Source organism: Chiloscyllium plagiosum, chromosome 7 (genome assembly GCF_004010195.1).
Source record: "Chiloscyllium plagiosum isolate BGI_BamShark_2017 chromosome 7, ASM401019v2, whole genome shotgun sequence".
NCBI classification, from domain to species: Eukaryota; Metazoa; Chordata; class Chondrichthyes; order Orectolobiformes; family Hemiscylliidae; genus Chiloscyllium; species Chiloscyllium plagiosum.
In genome coordinates, this window is record NC_057716.1 from 73356427 (window position 1) to 73383542 (window position 27116).

Sequence of the window (27116 nt, forward strand, 5' to 3'; positions counted from 1 at the left end):
GTTGTGGAAGCAAGGTCACTGGGGACATTTAAGAGACAACTGGACATGCATACGGTCACAAATTTGAGGGTGCATACATGAGGATCAGTGGTCAGCACAACATCGTGGGCTGAGGGACCTGTTCTGTGCTGTTCTAGTGTTCTATCATCCTAATGGTCTTCCCACCCTTCGAATTTACCTCATTCTACCTTACCCCAACCCAAAGGGGCCCCTTTCAATCTCCTGGCCTTTATTTTCCCCCTCCAATTTTAGCCTTCATCTCTCCTCCTCCAGTCCTCTTTCTTCCCCCTCATTCTACCCCAATCCCATCCCCATCTCCTACCCATCATTGATTTCCCTACCATTCTAGCCCTGCCCAGCTTTCCAAATCCTGCCATTTCAACAGCATCTCTTGGTCCTTTCCTTATCACCACTCTCTAAACTTCTCTCCACCAACCTACCCCCTGCCCCCCCACTCTCCTCCGCCACACTAACCACCATGCAATTGGAGCGTGGATTAAGCAGTGCCCAGAGAGGAGCAGGGGTAATAAGAAAAAGTTAACATTTCAAGTCCAGCATCACTCTTCTTCCCGTTTCTCTCTCTCCACAGATGCTGCCAAGCCTGCTGAATTTCTCCCGCTTGGTTTTATTTCAGATTTCCAGCATCTGCAGCATTTTGCTTTTATTTACATTCCAGGTACTGGCCCTTCAAGGTTCCCAGTTCAGAAAGTCCAAAAGCTGGTTTAATAATTTACTTGCTACAAGCAAGTCAGTCCTGATTTCAATGAAATGAGGTGTCTTCTTTAATCCTGAGACACACCAGTGCAAATGACAATTCAAAGAGGTGAACAGGAAAAGAAATGAATTTGCAAAACAGACAGAGGGAAAAAAAAAAAAAGGGAATTAACTAAATGCAAAATAGTCAATAGAAATGTCAAAGCTCTTCCAAGTTTAAAAAAGGTACCCAGGAAGTACGGCCTGCTCTTATTGCTTTGCTCTAATTGTTTAAGCAAAACATTGTGGCTAACTTTCTACAAAGGAAATTAAATATGTGCCACTTAAATGGGTTATAGACAAAGATTATGTACTTACCTGCCACATTAACCTTCTCAACAGTGACAGAGCTGGGGCTCACAGTACTTGTAGCATTAGTAGAATTTATACCTGTCCCATTTAAAATCATCAGGTTGTCTACTTTTGACTCCAATTTTCCAAGACGTTGTAAAATGTTATCAAGGAGAACAGCCAATGTCTTCTTCAAATCTGGAAAATATTTAAATATAAATTAATTTTAGTGAGATTTCTGTTAACAAATTTGACTAATGCGGAACAAAATCTTTTCCTCAAAATTACAAAAGGAACATATGATCCTTGGGGGGGGGGGGCGCAATACTTCTAAAGAGCACCCAAAGATGCCAAAAAAGTGCAGCCATGCTCATAATAGACTATACAAACAGTAAATTTAACTCAAGTGAATAATCTTTTATTATGCACTTCTGTAGTATGCTTCCAAAAGATTATATGAGGGGGTAAGATATATCCGAGTTATCACAGTTTGTCACCGTCACTGAGGACTTGAGCTCAAAACCATCATGGTAAATGGTGAAATCGGAATCGAATTAATGAATCTGGAATTAAAAGCTCACCAAATGGTGATAAACGTATTGTCGACAATCAACCAAACAGGAAACAAAGATACACAAAGTTCTGTTAATTCTACTTACTACTCCTTATTAACACCTTGCTATTTATCCTAAAATTGAAAGAGCTGTCCCACAGACAGGTTAGACAACTGCCTGACAACATGCAACACGTGATTCTGAGATTACAACTGCATCCCAAATACCACCTTCATTCAGGAGTTTGTCCAATCCTACTGACCGGACCAGAGGTGAGAGCACAATGGTATGAGGGGGGAGCTGCGTTTAGAGTCTGGAACATAAGATGATCATCAGGTCACGTATGGGCGAAGACATCTGTGATTACCACGCATCACCATCAATTGATGACTCAGTTTTGCTCCATGTTGAACACCACTTTGAGGGTGGTAAGAATACAGAATTTACTCTGGGTGGGGACTTCAATGTCTGTCAGCAAAAGTGGCTCAGGTAGCACCAGTGACCAGACTGGCCAAATCCAAAATCACATGGAAAACCTGAGCATCCAGTGGCAGGTGATGAAGAATCCACCAAGACACAAAAACAAAGTGGTTTCTGCCCTCATCAACCTATCTGTAGCAGAAATCAGGAGCAAGCATGTCTAGCTTCACATTGAAGATACTCTTCATGTTTGGGTAGTGGTTTCCACAGATTCACAACCTTGAGCAAATTAATTCCTTCTCAGCGGTTTTAAATCTGCCATCACCTAGCCTAAAACTATGACCTCATGATCTCATTTTAGTTTGCCCCACAAAGGGGAAAACAGCCAGTCTACTTTGTCAATTCCCTTCGGTATCTGACATTCCTGAATTGGATCTCCCCAAATTCTTTGAAACGCTAGTAAGTTTTGGTCTAAACTGTTCAATTTCTCCTCAACACAAGCCTTTTGTTTTTCAAATTAATCTGGTGAACTATCTGCAATGCAATCACATCCTTCCTCAAGTAAGGGAACCAAAACTGTACACATTGTGATGTAGATGTTCCAGGCAACAACTCTTCCCTGCTTTTGTACTCCATATCTTTAGCAATAAATGCCAAAATTCCATTTGCCCTCATTATCTGCTGTACATGTAAATTACACTTCTGTAATTCATGCATGAGGACACCCAGATCCCTCTGCACCAAAGCAGGTTTCATTTTCTCTCCACTTAGATAATTACTTGCCTCTTTATTCCTCAAACCAAAATGGATTGAAGTTAAACTCGATCTGCCAAATTTTGGTCCATTCACCCAAGCAATCCATATGGATATGCAAATTTCTTATTGCTTCATGGCTACTTACTTCCCTACCTATTTTAGGTGTTATCTGCAAATTTGGCTCTACTACCTTCTATCCCTATATCCAAGTCATTAAGATCAATTGTAATTTTTTGGGGCCTGAAGCCCCCGTGGGATGGACCCTGTAGCACCCACTAGTCATGACTTGTCAATTGGAAGGCACTGTACCCTGCAAAGGCTATGGTCTCTGGCAGTATTCAAGGAAATATATTGAAGGCTGGTGCTTTATAGCTGTGCACCTCTGCAAGCTATTCCTGTAGTTACAGCATTACCATCCAACGTGGAAGGTTGTGGAAGTATGTTCTGTCCAAAGAAAGGAGAAAACAAATACAACCCAGCTGAATACACCCTACTTCGACTCTAAAGTGATAGAAATGGTAATTGACAGCAGTATCAAACAACACTTACCTCAACTGCCCACGAGAAGATTACTACTGAGGTTCAGCAAGGCTTGCATTGCTTCTCTCCTCCTACAGCCTGGGCCCAACTAAGGACAAAAGAATGGAACTCAAGAGGGAAAGTTAAGGCAGCTACACTTAATATCATGGCAACACTTCATAGTGAATGCGGCACCAAGAAGCCCTAAAGAAATTGAAATTAAAAATGGAATCATATAAAAGATTTTTCACTAGAATCACACCTAGCAAAAAAGGTTTATGCTCATGGCTGTTGGGAGGTCATTCAGCTAAGCCACAGGGTATCAGTGCAATAATTAAATCAGGAGTAGTGTTCCAACCACCTCCAACAGTGCATCAACTACTGTGCCTACCTCAAGGTAGGAAGTGGGTATATTTGTTGATGATTTTATAATGCTCAGATCTGTGAACTCATCAGATACTTAAAGCAGTTCCTGGCCAAAATGCAGCAAGACCTGGATAATATTCAGCCTTGGGCTGACGTTGGCTGGCACTTGTGTGGTGCCAACGACCAATTTTAAAGAGACAGATTCCAACCACCAATCTTTGACAATATCACCTTAGCTGAATACCCCACAAATCAACATGCAGGGTTCTCACTTCGCAGAAACCAAAATGGAACAGCCAAATAAATACTTTAGCTATAAAGGAGAGGTTAGAGGCTAGGAATTCTGTGGGTACTAACTCACCTGACTCGTCAAAGCCTGTTCACCATTTACAAAGTACAAGTCAGAAGTGAGAAATATATTCTTCAACAACACACTCATCTCAAATTCATTCACAATAAATCAATCCACTTGATTGGGACCCCATCTAATATGCTCAACATTCATTCCCTTCCCCAGACACACCATAGCACCAATGGATACCATCTGTATCATCACTGCAACCATCTAATGCTTCACAGACAGCACTTTCCAAACCCAAGACCTCTACAACCTAGCAAGATAGCCGACAAGGTACACCACACTGAACTGCTCATTCCTACGTGCATTAGGGACAGCCAGTGATACCCACCTCCCATGCAGGAATTTTAAAAAAATGTTTAGAGAAGTATTCTTTGCCGAGTAATTGTTGAAATGTAGAATTTGTTGCTACAAAATATGGTGGAAGGAGAATTCAGGAATTAGATTTACTTTTCGAAAAAATATGACATTCAAGCACATTAAGACAGAACCGTGAACATGGATTCTTAAGCGTCTTGTGCTATTTTAGTTTGGCTGAACAATAATACATTCACAAAATGAATGAATTACTGAGCAAGTATCAACAACCAGTGTTCAATTTTAGGCCTTTTGAGGCTGTGTGGATACACAGACTTGAGAAGCACAAAACTGCTTTCACTTTAACAAGGGTCAAAACAAAATGGCAACTTCCGTGAAGTCTGATTAATATACCTGAAAATGGTGTTCACTCAAAAACATACATTTAAAAATAAAACAAAGTATGCCCAGTGGACTGCATTACTGAAACAGTCTTAAAATATAAAAAACTATTTTCTGGTTATTTTGTGGTTGCCAATTTTTACAGATTAGAAAAAGAGAGTCCAATATTTTGAAAACACCTAATAGCATCCGCATGCCCAAAAGAAGAAAAGTCAGCCTAAATTTTTAGAGCTACTTCAAATGCTTTAGAAAGAACAATTAGCAAACTCTCAAATATTGGGAGTTATTTCATCTCAGGATCACGGTGAGTTTTAAGGACAGGCCTCCTTTTGTAGCAATTACACTTATTTGATTACAATCGAGCAAAACTCCCGAGTTTCTGTTTACAGTAACTCAAAACAAAATCTGGTTTCTCTTCTTGCCTTCTTGAACTACAGCAGTCCTCCTGCTCTAACTTCTTTGAGACTTCATAGCAGTCGGTAGAATGGAATGGCTAGCTAGGCCATTTCACAGGGCAATTGAGAGTCAACAACATTGCTGTGGGTCCAGAGTCACATGCAAGTCAGACCAGGTGAGGATGGCAGAATTCCTTTCATGAAAGACATTAGTGAACTAAATGGTCAGTTGATTCTTAATTCCAGGATTTTTAAATTGAATGCAAATTCCAGCATTTGATGTGGCAGGATTTGAACCCAGACCCCCAGAACATTTCTGGATTAAAAAAGTATATTGATGCATCGCTTCCCCAGGAGGAAACACCTTTTCCACATCCACTTTATGATGAAGATTTTGTACACTTCAATGAAGCCACTCCTCTCAACTCAGCCTGCTCAATCTATCTTCATTTGACAACCCACTCATTCCAGCTATCAATTCAGTTAAAGCTCCTCTCAAACGCCTCTAATGCATTTATGTTTCCTTAAAAAGATTAAAACTACATTTGAAACATAATTTTATGCAGGGTACTGGTGAGACTAAGGATGTTATGCTTCTTTTATATTCAATTCCGCTCCTAATATAGTATCCCAATATCTTAATTATTTGCTGCACTTGTGTACTAACTTGGTGAATCATTCACTCGTACACCTGATCCCTCTACACCTTGGAATTCTGCACTTATTCACCCTTTAAAAACTACTCTGCACCTTTTATTCTTATTGCCAAAATGAACAGCTTCACATCTTCCTACTTTATATACACATCTGCTCGTTCATTCAACTGGTTTACAACCTCATGTTTTTTTTCCCCACAAGGCATCTTAGCTATCTTGGTGTCACCTAGAAGCTTATTTACCATTACTTCACTTCCCTCATCTAAGACACTGATCGCATTGCAAAATGCAGAGACCTCTGGAGCAGATCCTGATGTGACTCCATTCTATCATATTCTGTCAAGCAAGAAAAAAAGCAAACAGTTACGGACAGTATTTTCTGCAAGCCAGGCTGCTAACCTTGTATTTTAAAATAATAAAGTTATTGTTTAGACAACTCCTGTTGGAGGGATTGTATGAAAAATACAAAAATGGTCAAGAGCAGCTTTTGAAAATTAAATTCAAATATCATTCCAGGGTGATGCACTGGTACTCAAAGGCTACCATTGTACCTGTGGACACCACAGACACCAGAGTACAGATGTGTGCTGCAACCTTGTCATGGCCAACTACCTGAACCTTTTCTTGTTCCTGGCCACATTGGCCAGGCACTAGGGCAGGCCTATGGGTTTGCCCTCCAAACTGTCCAACCTGCTCTGAAAAGTTTGCCTATTACTTAGAAGCGTGACCTGAAGAGCAACCATAATTTAAATGTACTTCTGTCAAATTTAACAGGGACTGCAAACAAAACCAACCAAAATAAACAAAATATCATTTCATTCACAGAAGTGATGTGCCTTGACAACAAATGAATCTTCTCAAATGTTTGTGGCATTGGACTGCCACATACACTGTTGCTCCTTATAAAAGGCCCTCCACTAGGGATCTTGCAGCCGGAATGTAAAATGCTAGTGAGGCATAGCCAGGTGGAAAACAGAATAAAAAAGGAGCGTGCAGCAGCAGTGGAGCTGCCATTTTAAATAAGGCATGAAGGAATTTCTTGGAGATGGCTCAAATTATTGGCTGCATAATCGCAAGGAATGTTTGGTATTCAGGGCCACTGTCAAGTTCTGGACAGATGGGTCAGCTCATCCAGAAGCTTGCGGTTTGTTTGAGGCACCTCAATCTCCTGTGCATTTGTGGCCTGAGTACCATAGTAAGGAGGTTCTAGATGGTTCAAGCCTTACACTGGCCATTTACTAACACCCTATTGCTCCAATGTCATCGAGCCCACCACTCCTCCATCCAACACATCCAAGTCTAATCACCCCAGCATCCTGAACACTTCCACAAGCAAGCTAAAATGCCACTGGTGAAGGTACAAGTTCTGAACATCAGGTCCCTTACAACAGCTGGCATCTTTATATGGAGGGCACTCCAGCAAGAACTGACCATGCCCCAAAGCTTGATCAAGTCAAATTAAAATGAGAAATTCCTGGAAGGCGGCCTGAAGACACATCCACTCCATAAACTAAAACTACGTTGGAATGATTGCCATGCATCTGGTGGAAGAAAATATGTCAGAGTACACGACTTTGGAGATGGCAACAAAAAGTACAAAATATTGCAGAATCTAAAAAAAGGTGAAAAGTCACTATCTGGAGGTGCAGAGGTTCACCAACACCTGACTATCCTAGCCAAGTGGGAAATTCAATATCCAGTTTAGTTGTCCCAGAAAAATTGAGTTGATTTTCTTTGGTTAGGTTTGGTGACAAACTCCAGTGGAAGGACCAAAGAGGCCAGCTGGTATTGCAGTTAGCAGCATTCCGCTGGTTTATGATCATTCAACCCTGCAAGACAACACTTGGAGCAGTTCTGTCCAGCATTCTACACGAGTAGACACCTTGGTTTCCAACTCTTGTGAATTTACTGTCAGATTCCTCAGCAGACAAAGCTGGATAGCGAGTTAGAAGAATGAGTAATTCTCTGCCTGGACTTCAATGGCAGGGTCAATTTTCTACAGACCAACCTGTAGTTAAAATTTATTCCAGTTGATCCCTATGAATGCAGCTGCAGAGTAGACCTCCTGGCAACACATCCTCCTCAAGATCCACGAACGTGAATCGCACATCCTTAGCATAAGCCGAAAGAATCACCTCCACACCCAGCCAGCGCAGAGTCAGAATCTTATAACCACTTCTGCAAGGGGAGCTAAAATTGGAAGAAAAGGCCTCCTTCCCTCTTAACTCCTTAAGGATGCCTTGGAAGGAATCTTGGTACCATTGCTTCACATTCCTGTCAATTGCTGGAGTTGGTTTTAATCTCCACAATGTCAAAGCAAAGCACAAGAAATCCCAACTGTTCAATGCTTTCTGAACTCTCAATGACTAAGCTTCTGCTAAAAAAAATTCTGGAGTTCCACTATGGGGACAAGGGGACACAACTGGGAGTACATGGGCACCCATCATCTCATGTGCCAAGTGCTCATAACAGACACAAACCTCTACAGAAGTCACTGTTGCCAAACTTAGATCATCCTATGCAGAGTGCAGGGGATGGTCCTGGGTCGTGAAGACAATCTTATAACACCATAATTTGTTGTTATCTCCTTCTGCATAAAAAATTTATTTGGCATCTTATTGAATACATTCTAAAATTCAAGTACAGGACATCTGCAGACTCCTCTTCAAGAAGTAACATGCATTATATTTTACTGCTCAGAGTTTAGGAGTTGGAACTTCATGTTGCTGTTGTACAGAATGTTGACAAGGCCACTTTTGGAGTACTGTGTACAGGTCTAGTCGCCCTACAATAGGAAGGATATCATTAAATTGGAGAGGCTGAAGTAAAGATGTACAAGATATTATAACGACTGGTGGGCTTGAGTTATGAGAGGCTGGATAAGCTGGGACTTCTTCACTGGAGCATTATAAGTTGAGGGGTGAGCTTACAGAGGTTTATAAAGGTCATGAGCGTCATAGAGAAGGGGAACAACCTGTCTCTTCTCTAGGGTTGGGAGTTCAAAACTAGAGGGCATAATTTTAAAGGAGATTTTAAAAAAGGGACCAGAGAGGCAACATTTTTCATACAAAGGATGGTTTGCACATGCAATGAACTGCCAGAGGAAGTGATAGACACAGGTACAGTTACAACATTTAAAAGACTTTTGTACAAGCGCATGAATGATAAAGGGTAAGAGGAAAAGCAACAAATGGGACAAGTTTAGTTTGAGAAACTTTGGTCAGATGAGTCGTACCGAAAGGTCTGTTCCTGTGTATATGACTAGAAGTCAATAAATTGGTTAAATAATTTGTTTCACAATCTTCCTGATTACTCAACTATAAAAACTTTCCTCCTAACAGATTTTAACACCTTCCTCATTACTGATATCAATCTAATTGGCAATAATTTCCTTTTCTACTGCCTGCTTCCTTTGGTCAATGAAAAGTTTACATATACACACCTTGTGCCTCATGGAACCTTTCCAAACTCTAGCAAGCTTTAGAGAATTCTAATGCATCTACTACCTCATTGGCACACTTCAAAATTCTGGGAGGAAATCCATCAAGGCTTACGAATTTAACATCCCACAACTCCATGAGTTCACGTATAATCAATAGGGAAGTAGTACTAAATTTTAATAAATTCCTCTCCTTCTTCCATCTTCTGATTTTCAGCTATTACTGGAATTTTTATATTCCCTATAAAAGGAGGGAGTGAAATACTTGCTTATTTAATCTGCTTCTTGCTCATCTGCTATTAACTCCTCAATGTCTATCTAGGCGATCAACATTAAAATTTACTCAGCATTTAAAATACTTGTAGAAATTTACTGTTCCTCATTTCCAAAGAAATTCTAGTTGCTGATTTCTTGAATCACAGAAAATTGTCTCTACTGGACTTAAAAAAAATAAGGAGAGATGGCTACATCTGCTAAAAATGAAACAGAACTGCATTGGATATGGACAAAGGAGCTAAACTCCAGAAAAGGAGTGAGGGAGGAGTGTGACTGTTCTTGGAGTCAAAGCAAAATTTGTCTAAGTTTAGTATCAAGGAGCAAAATTCTTGTCATTGGAAATCAAAGAAAACTCTCTACTAGTTGAAGAAATATGTATGAAAAAGGTAGTGGTTGGTTGTGATTGTTGGAGATCATTTATCTGAATTTCGCAATACTGTTGCAAGAGTTATTCAGGGCTTGGCAGCTTCAATTGCTTCAGTGGCTATCCTTTTGTTATAACAAGGTCAGAAGTGTGCATGTTCACCAATTATTGCACATTACTTCAGAACAATTGGTTATTCCTCAGATACTGAAGAAGCCAGTTTCCATATGCAGCAAGGCCTAGACAACATCCAAGTTTGGGTACTAAATGGCAAATAACAGTCATGTCACACAAGTGCAAGGCAACTACCACCTTCAACAATAAATAAATTTAATGAATTATCTCCTCTTGACATTTAATGGTGATATCAATTGCTGAATTCCCCAAAATCAATATGCGGCGTGCGGGGGAGTAAATGTTGGTATTACTGATCTGAAATTAAAAGGGCCAGCCACATAAATACTGTCATTATAAATGCAGGGCAGGGATTAGGAATTGAGGTGAGAGTGAGTAACACCTCCAGATGCGCTAAAGCCTTTCCACTATCTACAAAAAAAAGTGATGGAATACTCTGCTCTTGCCAGAATAGCTGTGGCTCCAACAGCACACGAAGCTTGAAACCATTAAGCAAAAGACAACCTGCTTTATAAAGTGCTTAAACACGCACTTCTTCCAAAAACAATGCACAGTGGCAATGCATATCACATACAAGTTGCACTGTAGCAACCTGGCAAGGATCCTCTGACAGCAACTACCTGCATTTCTAAACACCTAGAGGATCAAAAACAGGAGACACATAAAAGCTAGGAAATGCTAGCTTCCAGTCAGGTGTCTCCGCATCCTGACTTCGAACTCTGCTCCCACTCCTTCAATAATCAACGTGTAGCTTGATGGCTGTACATGCACCAGGCTCAAAGCAGTGGCTTACCAACATATTTAGGGAAATTAGGGAGGGGTGTATAAATTGACTTAGCTTGTGACATGGATATCCTCGGAAAAAAACAAAAAAAATTGTTTTCTTTGTTAAAGTTAATACGATATCATAATTGCATTCTAGTTAACTCAAGCTGGCTGAAAGAACCCAAAGACGGTGTAATATCACTGGAGTGGCATTCCTAACATTAACTATAGCACAAATTACTTGATCAATGGGTTGAATCCATGCCTTATATAAAAAGGCTAATATTTACCCAATTAGATTCTATTAAGATCAGTTAAAACTAAAAGAGTTAAAATCAATACTAAAAATTCATATAAATGTAACAATATTTTAGAAACTATTAAGATGAGTAACTTGCCATATGCTGTCATCGTGCCAACATAGGGCCCATCTGCGACATTTTGGTTTTCTTCTGCTAATGCTTTGATGTATCGTTTACTTAGGTCCAGAATCTGCTCCCGAAGCATTGTACTGCTTTCATGTTGTGTCCGTTGTTGGATGGTGAAGTGCAGTAACATCATTCCCCATATGAATCCAAACGTTACCAAAAAAAATCCTAGCTTTTGTGAAGATAACTTCCATAGATGAAAGGACGCCATTATTTTCAGCAGTGAAGTTATTCCAGAGTGAAATATGCATAAATAAAGTACATGATCTTATTGGTTATGAACCCAGATTTGGCTGCTGTTCATATGTGTGAAGCTCTTCTTTTAGGAAAATCATCTTCAGTCAAGGAGTTCAGATTCATTTACACAGCCATAACCAGCCTAGGGCAAAGAAAAAAAAATTCACAAAATATTTTTGCGCATTGAAAATGCCACCCATTTTAGAGGCAGGAACATCCAAAAAAGATTTTCCTTAACAGAAATCAGATTCATCCACTTGTAATTTTAAAAAGTTTGCATTAGTTACAAGAGGTCACCAGAGTAACAATAATTAGGCAACAATGGTCTGCAAAGAAATTTAAGTATTAGTAACATTTGATAATTAAACCCAAATTTAGCTTCCCTTAGTTTGGCGTTTTCCCCCGTTTCTCTTGCTAAGTTGGCTTGAAAGTTTTAAATTTTTTGTAAAAGTTCCCAACTGCCAATGTTATTGCAATACCTAAACCTTCAAAAAGGTTCTCTCGGGATATACTCAATTTGTATTTGTAAAGTGCTGCATAATTTGTTCACACTATTCAAATTGCAAGATCTGCTTTCACATTGCAAATAAATCTACACTATTAACAAAGCAAACTTGGCAAGTAAAATAACATTGAGCAAATCACAAATTACTACCTCCTTTCCATTTGAACACAGTGTTCACTACTTTGTTCTACGGGTGGTTTGGAATCACATGGACTCATTGATTATACATGTTCTGTACTGTTAAATTCTGATCACGAATTAACAAGTTACTAACTTCATTGTTAATTGGTGTCCACAAATTTAGCACACCTGTTATACTGAGATTTGCTGGTGACCAGTGACTTTTTAAACTGAAGAAACTAGCTCAAGGCCAAACAAATTATTCACTTTCAGCTATAATTAAAATACACAGTAATTTAACCTTACCTTCCCAGCAAAGGAAAATTAAATTGAATCAGTTCTGCTTCACACCTCACCAAAATTTAAGACAGGACAGACAGACAGACAGACAGACAGACAATCAAATAGCTGCAGAGCAGTTTATGCAGAACTACTCACTCACTTCACTTAATTTTGTATAATTTCCCACACTTCAGATTCTACTTAGTATATTTAAATATCGTACTTGTGAAGACTACACTTAAGTCAACTTCATTTTTCCACATGAAGTAACTACACTGCTGTCTTTTACATATTGTGACGTTCAAATTGTTTCAAGCATTAAAAATACAGAATACTTTCTCATTCAGAATTATTCATTTCTTAGGTCTAAACAGCACAAATGAACCATTAAATGAACACTGAACACAGAAATAAGAGCAACGGAATTTCATATATGTTCTTCAAGCCTGCTCTGCTGATCAGAAAATCTTGGCCGGTCATTGGCCTGAGTGCCACCTTACTACCTGTGCCCTACATCTGTGAACTATTAGAGACCAAAAATCTCTAAGCTTAAATATATTAAGCAATAAAGTATGCACAATTTACCAGGGAACAGCATTTCAAAGATTCACAAGAATTTCAAGAAAGCAACTTCTCATCTTTAATATCAAATGATTGACCTTTTATTTGTATGTCCATATTGTAGATTCACCACTGTTCTTTACTTCCATCCTTATCTGGTCTGGCCTACATCGGACTCCAGATACATAGACATTTGATTGTTGAATTGTGACTTTCTAGGCCATTACAGTAACAAGGGAAATAAGGGATAGGCAACAAATCTTTTTGCCAACAATGGCCAAGAGCCCATGAAAAACCTCCCAAGATTGCCTTCCCAACTGCTTGCTGCAGCTGCATGCTTATTTCACATGTTCCTTGTGCAAATCCAACCAAGATCCTGAGAGTGCCAAACGCTCACACGTCTTTAAAAAAAAAGTGTTTTATTCTTACTACCAGCTGAATAACCTTCTTTTCTCCATATCATATTCCATCTGCCACCTTGTTATCCTACTTAATTTGCATACATCTCTTTGCAGTCTCGAGTTAACTTTATCAACAAATTTAGTTAAGTTACACAGTTCTCAAGTCATTAACATACAATAGCCAATACCCTTACATCAATCCTTGCAGTATTCTGCTGATCACAGCCTAAAAATGTTAAAGTGTCCAAGGCATCCCCATGTCTTGCTTCCTGTGCGTCAGCTAATCCTCCATCCATTTTTACACATTTTTGCAACTCGATGAACTCTCACCTTGCATATCAACCTTTTGGGTATCACCTCAAAATGCCTTTTGAAAATTCAAGCATACAACAGCCACTTGTGGTGCAGTGGATAATCCCTATCTCTGAAAAAGACAGCCTGTGTTCAAGTCCCATCTGCTACAGAAACATTTCATCATATGTCTGGACACAACAGCTCCTTACTCCCCTTTGTCAATCTTAACATTTGAACTTCAAACAAAAAATTGCTAATGAATTTGTCAAAATGATTTCACTTGGGCAAAAGCACGGACTTATCTGGTAATACCACATTTTCTAAACACAAAGTAAAAAGTGATTCAAGTGCTTTCCCCGATGACGATGCCAACCTAAGACTTGGAGTACATCATTTTATCTTTCTGCCTCCTTTCTTCAATAACAGAGTTCTATTAATTTCAAAATCAGATGGACTGCTAAGGAAGTTTGGAAAATCATGGCCTATGATCTCTGCAGCTACCCACTTTAGAATCTTAGGATGTGGATAAATCAGAGCTTGGAGATTTGCCAGATTTTAGCCCAAGTATTTAGATTAGATTACAATTTAGATTAGATTAGATTACATTACAGTGTGGAAACAGGCCCTTCGGCCCAACAAGTCCACACCGACCCGCCGAAGCGCAACCCACCCATACCCCTACATTTACCCCTTATCTAACACTACGGGCAATTTAGCATGGCCAATTCACCTGACCTGCACATCTTTTTGGACTGTGGGAGGAAACCGGAGCACCCGGAGGAAACCCACGCAGACACGGGGAGAACATGCAAACTCCACACAGTCAGTCGCCTGAGGCGGGAATTGAACCCGGGTCTCAGGCACTGTGAGGCAGCAGTGCTAACCACTGATATTTCTTCTGATATTAACTAATGCAAGTTTTCATTCTTCAGAACACCCTATATTTCTGGCTTGTTACTTTCCTCTCCTACAATGAAAACTGATGAAATATTTTCACTATGCCCCAGCCATATTCGCATAAGAACACCTCTTGCATCTGCCTCTGAGACTAATGAAAACTTTAGCTACTTACTTTTTAAAAGCTCTTGCAAACTGTGATGCTCATACTTTACTCTTTCCCTCAAAAAGGTCAGGGTCGGGAGGCAAGGAGGAATAGGGTTATGTCACTATACTTCCATTACCAGTCTAATGCTCTGGGGACACAGGTTAAAATTCTAATCACAGCAACTGGTAGAATTTGAACTCAAATTTATCAAGCCAGAATCATTAGTTGTGTGTTACAGCTTAATGAATTAATTCATGTGAAAATGTTTCTAGTTTATTAATGTTCTTTAGGGAAAGAAGTCTACCATATTCACTTAGTCTGGTCAACATGCATGACTCCACACTCCAGCAACAGGACTGATGTTTAACTGCCCTCAAAATGGTTCATCAAGCCAACCAGCTTGATGGCAGTTAGGGATCAGCAACAAATGCATGTGCTTGTCAATTCAAGAAATAATAAAGTTTTTTTAAAAATCAACTTTGGTAGTTGTTTACGTGGGTTTCTAAATCACTTTGAACCTTGAAGCTTACTGCTACTCTTTGTCTCCAAGTTTAACATGACAAGCTGCTTCTTTTAATCTGCATTCTTAATACAAATATTCACTGAAAATATAGTTTAACTTCCTGAAATGCACTCAAAATTTAAACTATATTCACATCCTGCTCAGTAATTATTTAATTGTTTTTCCTGTCCAGCAGCGGGAGACACAGCAGAGGTGACGTGGAGACTAGGAGGGTGCTGGGAAGGTAAGGATTTAGTATATATTTGGGTAGCAGCTAAACTAGAGATACTACACATATAGTATCTCTTCTCCCCCCACCCTCCCACTAACTAGAAGAAAAAGACACTGCAAGGTAAGGCTTTTATTTTTTCCTTTTTCATATATTTAAGTGCATTGTTTGGTTTTAGTTAGTTGATATAGAGCTAAGCTTGGAATGGCAGGGGACTTCAGACCCGTGGCATGTGCCTCTTGCTTGATGCAGGAGCTCAGGAAAGTGGCTGACTTTCCTGACTCTAGGAAAGGCAAGATTTGTGAACCGTGGATGACAGGAGAAGTTGTACAACTAGCCAAGAGGAGAGGGAAGCATACAAAGGTTCCAGGTAACTAAGAACAGAATGGGCCCTGGAGGAATATTGGAAGAGTAGGACCAGTCTTAAGTAAGGAATCAAGCGGGCTAAAAGGGGTCAATGAAATAGCTTTAGCAAGCAGAATTAAGGAGAATCCCAAAGCCTTTTATTCTTATATAAAAAGCAAGAGGGTAACTAAAGAAAGGATTGGTCAACTAAAGGATCATGAAGGAAGGCTGTGTGTCGAACCTGAGAAAATGGGCGAGATTCTGAATGATTACTTTGCAACAGCGTTCACTGAGGAGAGGGACATGATGAACCTTGAGATTAGAGATAGAAATTTGATTAGTCTGGATTACGTTGACATAAGTAGGGAAGATGTGTTGGGTAGGCTAGACGTTAAGGTGGACAAATCCCCAGGACTGGATGGGATCTATCCCAGGTTGTTGAGGGAGGCGAGAAAGGAAATAGCTGGGGTTCTAACAGATATCTTTGCGGCATCCTTAAGTACAGGTGAGGCGTCAGAGGACTGAAAAGGTTGCTCACGTTATCCCCCTGTACAGGAAGGGTAGTAAGGATATTCCAGGTAACTACAGACCAGTGAGCCTGATGTCAGTGGTGGGATAATTGCTGGAGAAGATACTAAGGGATGAGATGTATTTATATTTAAAAAAGAATGGGCTTATCAGTGATAGACAACATGGTTTTGTGCGGGGGAGATTAAGCCTTACCAATTTAATAGAGTTCTTTGAGGAAATGACCAAGTTGTTAGATGAAGGAAGGGCTGTTGATGTCACATACATGTACTTTAGTAAGGTGTTTGATAAGGTTCCCCATGATAAACTAAGAGAAAGTGAAGTCACATGGTGTGGAGGATGCTCGAGCTAGGTGGATAAAGAACTGGTTGAGCAATAGGAGACAGAGAGTAGTAGTTGAAGGGAGTTTCTCGAAATGGAGAAAGATGAAAGGTGTTCCACAGGGATCAGTGCTGGGGCCCTGTTGTTTGTGATATACATAAATGATCTGGAAGAGGGCACTGTTGGTATGATCAGCAAGTTTGCAGATAACACAGTTTGCTGGAGTAGCAGAAAGCATAAGGGACTGTCAAAGAATACAGGAGAATATAAATAGACTAGAGAGTTGGATGGATAAGTGGCAGATGGAGCTCAATCCAGACAAATGTGAGGTGATGCATTTAGGCAAATCTAATTCTAGAGCGAATTATACAGTAAAAGGAACAGCCTTGGGAAAAGTTGATGGGCAGAGAGATCTGGGAGTGCAGGTCCATTGTACCCTGAAGGTTGCTGCACAGGTGGATAGAGCAGTCAAGAAGGCATATAGTATGCTTGCCTTCATTGGACGGGGTATTGAGTATAAGAACTGGCAAGTCATGTCAAAATTGAACAACATATTGGTTCAGCCGCATTTAGATTACTGTGTACAGTCCTGGTCACCACATTACCAAAAGGATGTGGATGTTTAGGAAAGGGTGCAGAGAAGGTTTATGAGGATGTTGCTTGGCATGGAAGGTGCCAGCTATGAAGGGAGGTTGGAGTAGGTTAGGTTTGTTTTCATTAGAAAAATGATGATTGGCGGGGAACCTGATTGAGGTTTACAAAATCAATAAAGCAATATTGAAATGAGTACTTATAGTTGCTTTTGTTCAAGGCAGTTGACAAATTTGAAACAAAAGTTCAGCATTTAATCACAATCAATCAGTTAAGCAAAGAACAAAGAAAATTTACAACCCAGGAACAGGCCCTTTGGCCCTGCAAGCCTGAGCCAATCCAAATCTACTGTCTAAATCTGTTGCCCAATTCCTAAGCATCTGTATCTCTCTGCTCCTCATCTACTCCTGCATCTGTCCAGACACTTCTTAAATGAATCTACCGTGCCTGCCTCTACCACCTCTGCTGGCAATGCGTTCCAGACACCCTCTACTCTGTGTAAACTACTTGTCCTGTGTATTCCCCTTTAAACCTTTCACCTCTTACCTCGAAACCTTGACCTCCCGTTATTGACTCCTTCACTCTGGTGGGGGGAGAAAGCTTATCTCTCTCTACCCTCTCTACTCATTTCAATATTGCTTTTTAGAAAGGATAATGTTTCTAAACATTGTGGAGACAATGGAGGGAAAATTGTCATGAAAGGAGGATTGAAAACATAAAAGAAATACTTTAACCAGCTTTTGAAAGACTAAAATGATTTTTAAAAAGGCAGACCTAGAGAACATCCATCAAATTGATTGCTGGAATGTCATTTTCCCATATACCACACCAGTTCAAGACAAAAAAAGTTAGCTAAAGCTACTCAAATGCTCACATGACATTTTCTACAGGCCTAAATCACTTGAGATCAGGAGTGAACTGCTATGGACTCCTCCCACAATGACAGCTGAAAACTTAAAGCATTGCTTGTCTGGCCAATGACATGAAGAACTAAGGATGAATTCATAAGTCAAGACTTTTGAGTTTAGCTGGGAGAAATAGACAGCTGAAATCTGATTTTAGAAAAGTCACAGTGAAAGCAAAGGTTTACTGCAGACTAACTTCAGGATGTCTCAGAGGGTGCAGAATGTTCTCACAGGGGAAGAGAAGCCAGCAAGAGATCATTGTCCACATTGGAACCAACGATATAGGAAGGGAAAAGATCGAGATTCTGAAGGGAGATTACAGAGAGTTAGGCATAAATTTAAAAAAAGAGGAGGACCTCAAGGGTAGTAATATCTGGATTACTCCCAGTGCTACGAGCTAAGTGAGGACAGGAATAGGAGGATAGACCAGATGAATGCATGGCTGAGGAGCTGGTGTATGGGAGAAGGATCCATACTTTTGGATCATTGGAATCTCTTTTGGGGTAGAAGTGACCTGTACAAGAAGGACAGATTGCACCTAAATTGGAAGGGAATAATATACTGGTAGGGAAATTTGTTAGATCTGCTCGGGAGGATTTAAACTAGTAAGGTGGGGGAGTGGAACCCAGGGAGATCGTGAGGAAAGAGATCAATCTGAGACTAGTACAGTTGAGAACAGAAGTGAGTCAAACAGTCAGGGACAAGGTAGGACCAAAAAATTAAGTTGCATTTATTTCAATGCAAGGGGCCTAACAGGGAAGGCAGATGAACTCAGGGCATGGTTAGGAACATGGGACTGGGATATCATAGCAATTACAGAAACATGGCTCAGGGATGGGCAGGACTGGCAGCTTCATCTTCCAGGATACAAATGGGACAGGAAGGATAGAAAAGGGAGACAAGAGAGGAAGGGATGTGGCATTTTTGATAAGGGATAGCATTGAGGGAGGATATTCTTGGGAATACATCCAAGGAGTTATTTGGGTGGAACTGAGAAATAAGAAAGGGATGATCACCTTATTGGGATTGTGTTATCGATCCCCTAATAGTCAGAGGGAAATTGAGAAACAAACTTGTAAGAAGATCTGAGCTATCTAAGAATAATAGGGTGGTTATGGTAGGGGATTTTAAACTTTCCAACATAGACTGGGACTGCCATAGTAATAAAGATTTAAATGGAGAGGAATTTGTTAAGTGCGTTAAAGACAATTTTCTGATTCACTAGGTGGGTGTACCTATTGGAGAAGGTGCAAACCTTGACCTACTCTTGGGAGATAAGGCAGGGCAGGCGACTGAGGTGTCAGTGGGAGAGCACTTTGGGGCCAGCGACCATAATTCTATTTGTTTTAAAATAGTGGTGGAAAAGAATAGACCAGATCTAAAAGTTGAAGTTCTAAATTGGAGAAAGGCCAATTTTGACGGTATTAGGCAAGAACTTTTGAAAGCTGATTGGAGGCAGATGTTCGCAGGTAAAGGGACGGCTGGAAAATCGGAAGCCTTCAGAAATGAGATAACGAGAAACCAGAGAAAGTATATTGGGTGAAAGGAAAGGCTGGTAGATATAGCGAATGCTGGATGACTAAAGAAATTGAGGGTTTGGTTAAGAAGGAAGCATATGTCAGGTATAGACAGGATAGATCAAGTGAATCCTTAGAAGAGTAGAAAGGAAGTAGGAGTATACCTAAGAGGGAAATCAGGAGGGCAAAAGGGGATATGAGATAGCTTTGGCAAATAGAATTAAGGAGAATCCAAAGGGTTTTTACAAATATATTAAGGACAAAAGGGTAACTAGGGAGAGAATAGGGCCCCTCAAACATCAGCAAGGCAGCCTTTGTGTAGAGCCGCAGAAAATGGAGGAGATACTAAATGAGTATTTTGCATCAGTATTTACTGTGCAAAGGGATAAGATATAGACTGTAGAGAAATAGATGGTGACATCTTGCAAAATGCCAGATTAGAGGAGGAAGTGCTGGATGTCTTGAAACGGGTAAAGGTGGATAAATCCCCAGGACCTGATCAGGTGCACCCGAGAACTCTGTGGGAAGCTACAGAAGTGATTGCTGGGCCTCTTGCTGAGATACTTATATCATCGATGGTCGTAGGTGAGATGCTGGAAGAGTGTAGGTTGGCAAACATGGTGTCTTGGTTTAAGGGCAGCGGTAAGGACAAGCCAGGGAACTATAGACCGGTGAGCCTGACCTCAGCGGTGGGCAAATTGTTGGAGGGAATCCTGAGGAACAGGGTGTACATGTATTTGGAAAGGCAAGGACTGATTAGGGATAGTCAACAGGGCTTTGTGTGTGGGAAATCATGTCTCACCAACTTGAGTTTTTTTGAGGTAGCAAAGAGGATTGATGAGGGCAGCAGTAGATGTGATCTATATGGACTTCTGCAAGGTGTTTGATAAGGTTCCTCATGGGAGACTGATTAGCAAGGTTAGGTCTCAAGGAATACAGGGACAACTAGCCACTTGGATACAGAACTGGCTCAAAGGTAGAAGACAGAGGGTGGTAGCAGTGTTTTTCAGACTGGAGGCCTGTGACCAGTGGAGTGCCACAAGGATCGGTGCTGAGTCCTCTACTTTTTGTCATTCACATAAATGATTTGGATGCAAGCATAAGAGGTATAGTTAGTAAGTTTGCAGATGACACCAAAATTGGAGGTGTAGTGGACAGCAAACAGGGTTACCTCAGATTACAACAGGATCTGGACAAGATGGGCCAATGGGCTGAGAAGTGGCAGATGGAGTTTAATTCAGATAAATGCGAGGTGCTGCATTTTGGGAAAGCAAATCTTAGCAGGACTTATACACTTAATGGTAAGGTCCGAGGGAGTATTGCTGACCAAAGAGACCTTGGAGTCCTTGGACCTTGAAAACGGAGTTGCAGGGAGATAGGATATTGAAGACGGCATTTGGTATGCTTTCCTTTATTGGTCAGAGTACTGACTACAGCAGTTGGGAGGTCATGTTGCGGCTGTACAGGACATTGGTTAGGCCACTGTTGGAATAATGCGTGCATTTCTGGTCCCCATCCTTTCGGAAAGATGTTGTGAAACTTGAAAGAGTTCAGAGAAGATTTAAAAGGATGTTGCCAGGATTGGAGGATTTGAGATATAGGGAGAGGCTGAACAGGCTGGGGCTGTTTCCCCTGGAACGTCAGAGGCTGAGGGGTGACCTTATAGATGCTTACAAAATTATGAGAGACATGGATTGGATAAATAGACAAAGTCTTTTCCTGGGGTCGGGGAGTCCAGAATTAGAGGGCATAAGTTTAGGGGGAAGAGGGGAAAGATATAAAAGAGACCTAAGGGGCAACTTTTTCCACGCAGAGGGTGGTACGTGTATAGAATGAGCTGCTAGAGGAAGTGGTAGAGGCTGGTACAATTGCAACATTTAAGAGGCATTTGAATGGATATATGAATAGGAAGGGTTTGGAGGGATATGGGCTGATGGCTGGCGGGTGGGATTAGATTGGGTTGGGATATCTGGTCAGCATGGATCAGTTGGACCGAAGGGTCTGTTTCCATGATGAACATCTCTATGACTAAGAGAAAATTACATTCAGCAAGCTAATCAGAATTGTCTCGTCATCTCGTTAATTTCCATGCCTGCATGTGTCAGCTGTGACTCAGTTGACGGCACCCTCAGCACTGGACTGAGTTCAAGTTGCAGTCTAGATCTTCAGAAAGATCATTTCAGTGCAGTGCTGTGTGCTGTACAGTCACAGGTGCTATCTTTCAGCTGCAATGAAGATGAAACCAAAATCCCATGTCAGTTTGGGTCGATGAGAGATCTTGCTTTTGTCCCCCTGCCATGCCACCCCCCTAAAAAAAAAAATATCTCTAATGCCCTCGTCAATATTTACTAAAAACTCATATCACAAAAACAAAAAAAAACTTATCACATCACAGAGTTTAGTGTGCGCCAAATGGACTTGAGTTTCCTACACCACATGGACTACACTTCAAAAGTAGTGTAGTTGGTGGAAGCATTGTTGAAAGGAAACAAGATGAAAATATTAGAGAAAAACAAATCCTACAAATATATAATGAAAGGCAGAGATGAAATAGGCCAAGTCAGAAGGGATTTGTCAGATTGTACCAGTTTCTGTTAATTTAAAACCCCCTTAGAGAAAAAGCATCAGATGCAAGAGAAGTGCACTGGTGGACTAGCTACAAAAGGACAGGAACAATTGAATGTACTATCTATAAATTTAGCTATGCCACCACAAGGCAAAGATGCAGGTTTGTTAGAAGCGTGCAGAGTAGATGGATGGATAACCACTTCAAAACATGGAACTGCATCCAATGGTTAAGCACTCGGGCAATGAATGGCTGGATACCAAAGTGAAACAAAGTGTAGCAATTCCGGATAACAAGGATACAACCCAAGTAGATTTGTTTGATCAATCTATACCACAATCCATACCAGAATTAATTGCAGCACTCGGAAATAATGTCGCAACAGGCTAATCAAACATATCAATTAGTTTTCAAGGTTTGCACTTTGGCAGAAGTTAAATTGTGATAACCATACAAACGTACAATACAGTTGCAGCCATAATTTGTATTTATACAGCAAAATTTCAAAAACAAAGAGTTCACGGGAATATTCTCAGGTAAATTTTGACACCAAGACACGCACAATATTTGGACAGGTGATCAAAAACTTGGTCATGAAGTAGATTTAAGGAGTGCCTTAAAAAGGAAAAGGCATATGGCAATGGAAAGGTTTAAGTGAAACTACTGGAGAAAGTTCTGAAGGACAGAATTAATCTTCACTCAAAGAGGGAAAGTTTGATGAAAAATAGTTTGCATAGACAGACACATGTCATGCCTAACATTTTGATTGAATTTTGATGGTTCGTGATCAGGTGTGTAGATAAAGATAGTTTATATGAAAGTCATCAAAACCTTGTGCAAGGTCCCACATGGCATACTGATAGAGGTAAAGAGCAGGAGGTTTAGAAGGGTTTGGAAGAAATATTGTTTTCAGCCAGATGGTGGTGGGAATCTGGAATGCAGAGTCTTGGAGGGCAGTAGAAGCAGGACACCTCACAAATCTTCCCTATGTGGCTAAGTGCTTGAAATGTCACACCATTCAAGGCTGTGTGTCAAGTACTGGAAATTGGAATTAAGTGCAGACAGGTCAGTGTAGATTCAATGGGCCGAACGACCACCTCTGTACTCAGGAATAAGATGAATAATTTTTGGAGATGCTGTTAGACCAGACTTTGTACTAGTTCAGAGTCCTCACAAAATGGGACTTAAGAGTTAAGAGGTAGGTTGCATTTGCAATCTTCACCACTAGGTGGCACAGTGCCTATACAGGTTGCAGTGTCACAACACTAAAAAGTGACAAAGTTATCTATGCATTTAAATTTGATGTTACACAGCAAACTTCAAAATGCTTCCAATGCAACCAGGTCCAACCAGTCCTACCACCCAGCCACAGAATGACACCATGAAAACTTGGTGAAAGTGAGGACTGCAGATGCTGGAGTTGAGAGTGTGGTACTAGAATCCGATGAAGGGCTTTTGCCCGAAACATTGATGGGCCTGCTCCTCGCATGCTGCCTGACTGGCTGTGCTTTTGCAGCACCACACTCGCAACATGAAGACTTAAGTAATCTAGCTAGTTTTATTATTAGCATTTTATTTATTCTTGAATTTTGTCTGTCTTGTGCGCACTTGGGGATGAAAGCAATATTTACTTTATTGTTTAATTTTGCTCTGCTTAAGTTACTTATTATTAATAAATTATTTTGCTTAAGCCAAAAATTCAGTGTCTAGAATTGATTATTCAGAGTTCGAGAATGGTTACTCAAAAGTCTAATTAGAAACCCAGAAGGTCAACTTTCTGGAACTTTAAAAGCTTTAGTTTTACTCCTTTGCAAACAGAGGCAGGCAGGCAGATTTAATTCTGTCTGTCTCTGTGTCATAACAATATTCAATAGCATTGCCATCACTCAAACATTCACTATCAACAACAGGGCACCCTTTGACCAGAAACTGAACAGGGCATCCTTACAAAAAAGTGACTAAACCAAGTTTGTGCAAATTCTGTAGTGAGCAACCCACCTATATGGAGCATTCTAGCTCCTCAAATCTGTTCACCACTTCAAGGTAAAATTCAGAAATGCAATGAAATTCTTTCAGCTTGCCTGAATGACTTCAGCTCCAAAACAAAACACTCCAGCAGTTCAACACCACCCAGGATAAAGCAGCCTATTTGATTCGTACCCCAGCAAACACTTTGAACATTAGTTCTCTCCACAACTGACAGTGGCAGCAATGTGTACCATTTACACATTTGGCCTTTAACATGTAGGTCACAATTGATTGGTCAGTTGCAGAATTTCTCACTGCCTGCGAACGTGACTGTTAATCTCGTTATCTAACCTTTATACCACTGCTTAACTTCCATTTCTGGAAGCTGCAAGATTGTGAAAAGTGCATACTCAATAGACTTTGCTGGCTTGTATTGTTTTTTAGTTTGGTCCAGATGGACCATTATTGCAGAAAATGCAAGTTTTTTTTTGGTAGCCATGGAAACAAATAAGAAATATCCTAGGAAGTGATGTGTGAAGTCAGTATATTAGTTATAGAAACAGAGGAAGCTATTCAGCTTATGTCCATGCAGACTCTCTGCAACAGTATCCAGCTTGCACTGTTTCTTTGCAGTTTTTCTTCCCCTTTCAGCTGCTTAGCTAATAGGTCAGTGCAGGACCAAAGAAAAAAAACACAGGGTTTGTTGCTGCCCTGTATTCAATATTCAAGCAATACAAGCCAACCAAGGGCTCTGGAAACAAATTGCAAACACTTGAAGGCAGTCGCAACATTTTGGATGTTCCAGTAGCAAGGATCCACAGGCCGACTTGCAGTATGACCGTCACAAACTACAAGGTGAAGCAATAATGAGTGACGAACTCAGACCATATTAAAAAAAACAAAAAAAACAACTTCCATGTCGAAAGGGAGCTTCTTTTCACAACTGCTAAGAGTTTTAACCTTAAATGTCACTAAGGTACATAAATAAGTAAAAAAAGAGAATTTGGAAGGACACTGCAGAGTGATGCATTGTAAATTGAAGGATAATTTTCTCTTGAAAAGCACACTTTAGAGAAAACATGCATGAGCTGAAGGCCCTTTTAAAGGTTCAAGAATCATTTTTTCTAAACCAGCAGCAAAAGCCAGGGCCTGCACTGAAGCATCATCTCTCATTTGCCAATTTGTGCAAGAACAAGAAATTATTCAAGAAATAATTAAAGTAATGATTGAGGTCAGCAGTGCTTTATCCAAAAGATTTTAAGAACAAAGTAGTAACGTGATCCAGAGCATGTCAACTAGTGCTTTGCAGTAGCAAGACAAATGAAATCTTTGTCTGACGATGTCTTTCAGCAACAAGATCTGAGGAAATGCGAATGTTTTTCATTGCAGCTTGATTTTACAAATCCACATGACTGACAGCCTAGCAGATTGGTTTGGTGAGTTCTTTTTCCCCTTAGAGGCATAACTGAAGGAGAACTTTTTTCACAATTTTGCCATTAAAAAAGTGAAGATGAGAGGAAATCTACAACAAATTTAAGAAATACAAGTTTGAGGAAAACATTCCAAATCAAGAAACTGCTTTCCATCACAATTGATGATATATCAGACACAGTTGGCACTAACAAGGCCTCTATTGCAATTTGCAGAAATGGTTCTTATTTCCACTCTGGCAGAGTTATGGACTTTCCTCATGTAATCAAAGTTAAGATTGTAAAGCTGATTTGAGTAAGAGCCCTTCACATAGCGCATTTAAATTACTCAATGAACTAAGCTAACCCTCCAAACTGATCTGAAGTGGACAAGTCAAGAGAAGGGCTTACAAAGAGATCCCGATCTGACACCTGAAATGGTAATTTTTCTTAAAAATCAAAAAACATGTGCAGTAAGGTGTCAGACAATGTGCAATTACTTGGCTTCAGGCTCCTTAGGAGACAAGACAAAACTGTACAAGCTGAACTTTGAACTGCAGGATAAAGGATAAAAAATTAACATGCGATCAGTGTCATGAATGTATTAAAATTGACATTACGCCTGTGATCCACAATTTCACTTCGACTCTACAGAAGATACTAGAAGAAAATCAAAGACAAAAAAATGGTTTCAACCAGAAAGGTTAGGAGAGGAATTCCACAGGCGATTTCAGGAATCAGATGTGATAGAACAAATTGTCACGTTGTCTCAAATCTACTACTTCAAGTAGATGTCAGTGGGTTAACTATCTTATTCTATGAGGTGTTTGATTTATAAAGCAGGTGAGTTAATATGGAGATAAATAATTTGCAAAAACATTGAGCTAAAAGTTAGAGAAAGAGACAGCAATTTATGGGGACACATGAAAAATTAGCCATTCCTTTCACCTGTGATTTAAAGTGCTTACTTTGACTGCACATACAAACCAGGAATAAGAGTATGCCCTTCAAGCTACTCTACTATTCAACAAGGTCATGGCTGATCAAATTTTAATCTACAGACAGCATTCACCCAAATAAAGACAGTCATGCCCAGTATCAGATGTGCCTCACAAAATATTTGGTGGAACATAGAACATAGAAGAATACAGCGCAGTACAGGCCCTTCGGCCCTCGATGTTGCGCCGATCCAAGCCCACCTAACCTACATTAGCCCACTATCCTCCATATGCCTATCCAATGCCCGCTTAAATGTCCATAATGAGGGAGAGTCCACCACTGCTACTGGCAGGGCATTCCATGAACTCACAACTCGCTGAGTAAAGAACCTACCCCTAACATCTGTCCTATACCTACCCCACCTTAATTTAAAGCTATGCCCCCTTGTAATAACTGACTCCATACGTGGAAAAAGGTTCTCACGGTCAACCCTATCTAAACCCCTAATCATCTTATACACCTCTATCAAGTCACCCCTAAACCTTCTTTTCTCCAATAAAAACAGCCCCAAGTGCCTCAGCCTTTCCTCATACGATCTTTCTACCATACCAGGCAACATCCTGGTAAACCTCCTCTGCACACGTTCCAGTGCCTCCACATCCTTCCTATAGTATGAC

The 27116-nt window shown here is 40.3% G+C and overlaps 1 protein-coding gene across 8 annotated transcripts in view; it reads right to left on the reverse strand.

The window, feature by feature from the left end:
- mgat5 (alpha-1,6-mannosylglycoprotein 6-beta-N-acetylglucosaminyltransferase) overlaps positions 1 to 27116 on the reverse strand; it is a 160092-nt gene that overhangs the window by 110311 nt on the left and 22665 nt on the right. For 6 of the 8 annotated variants that reach the window (XM_043694045.1, XM_043694044.1, XM_043694046.1 and 3 more), the window contains exons 2-3: positions 11145 to 11553; positions 1072 to 1242 (exon numbers count right to left, since the gene is read on the reverse strand). In XM_043694045.1, the coding sequence (XP_043549980.1) occupies positions 1072 to 1242; positions 11145 to 11385 (412 nt within the window). In that variant the 5' untranslated portion in view covers positions 11386 to 11553. Of the gene's footprint in view, positions 1 to 1071; positions 1243 to 3323; positions 3346 to 11144; positions 11554 to 27116 lie in introns of those variants that run through there. The other 2 variants (XM_043694047.1, XM_043694049.1) reach the window with 2 other exon arrangements.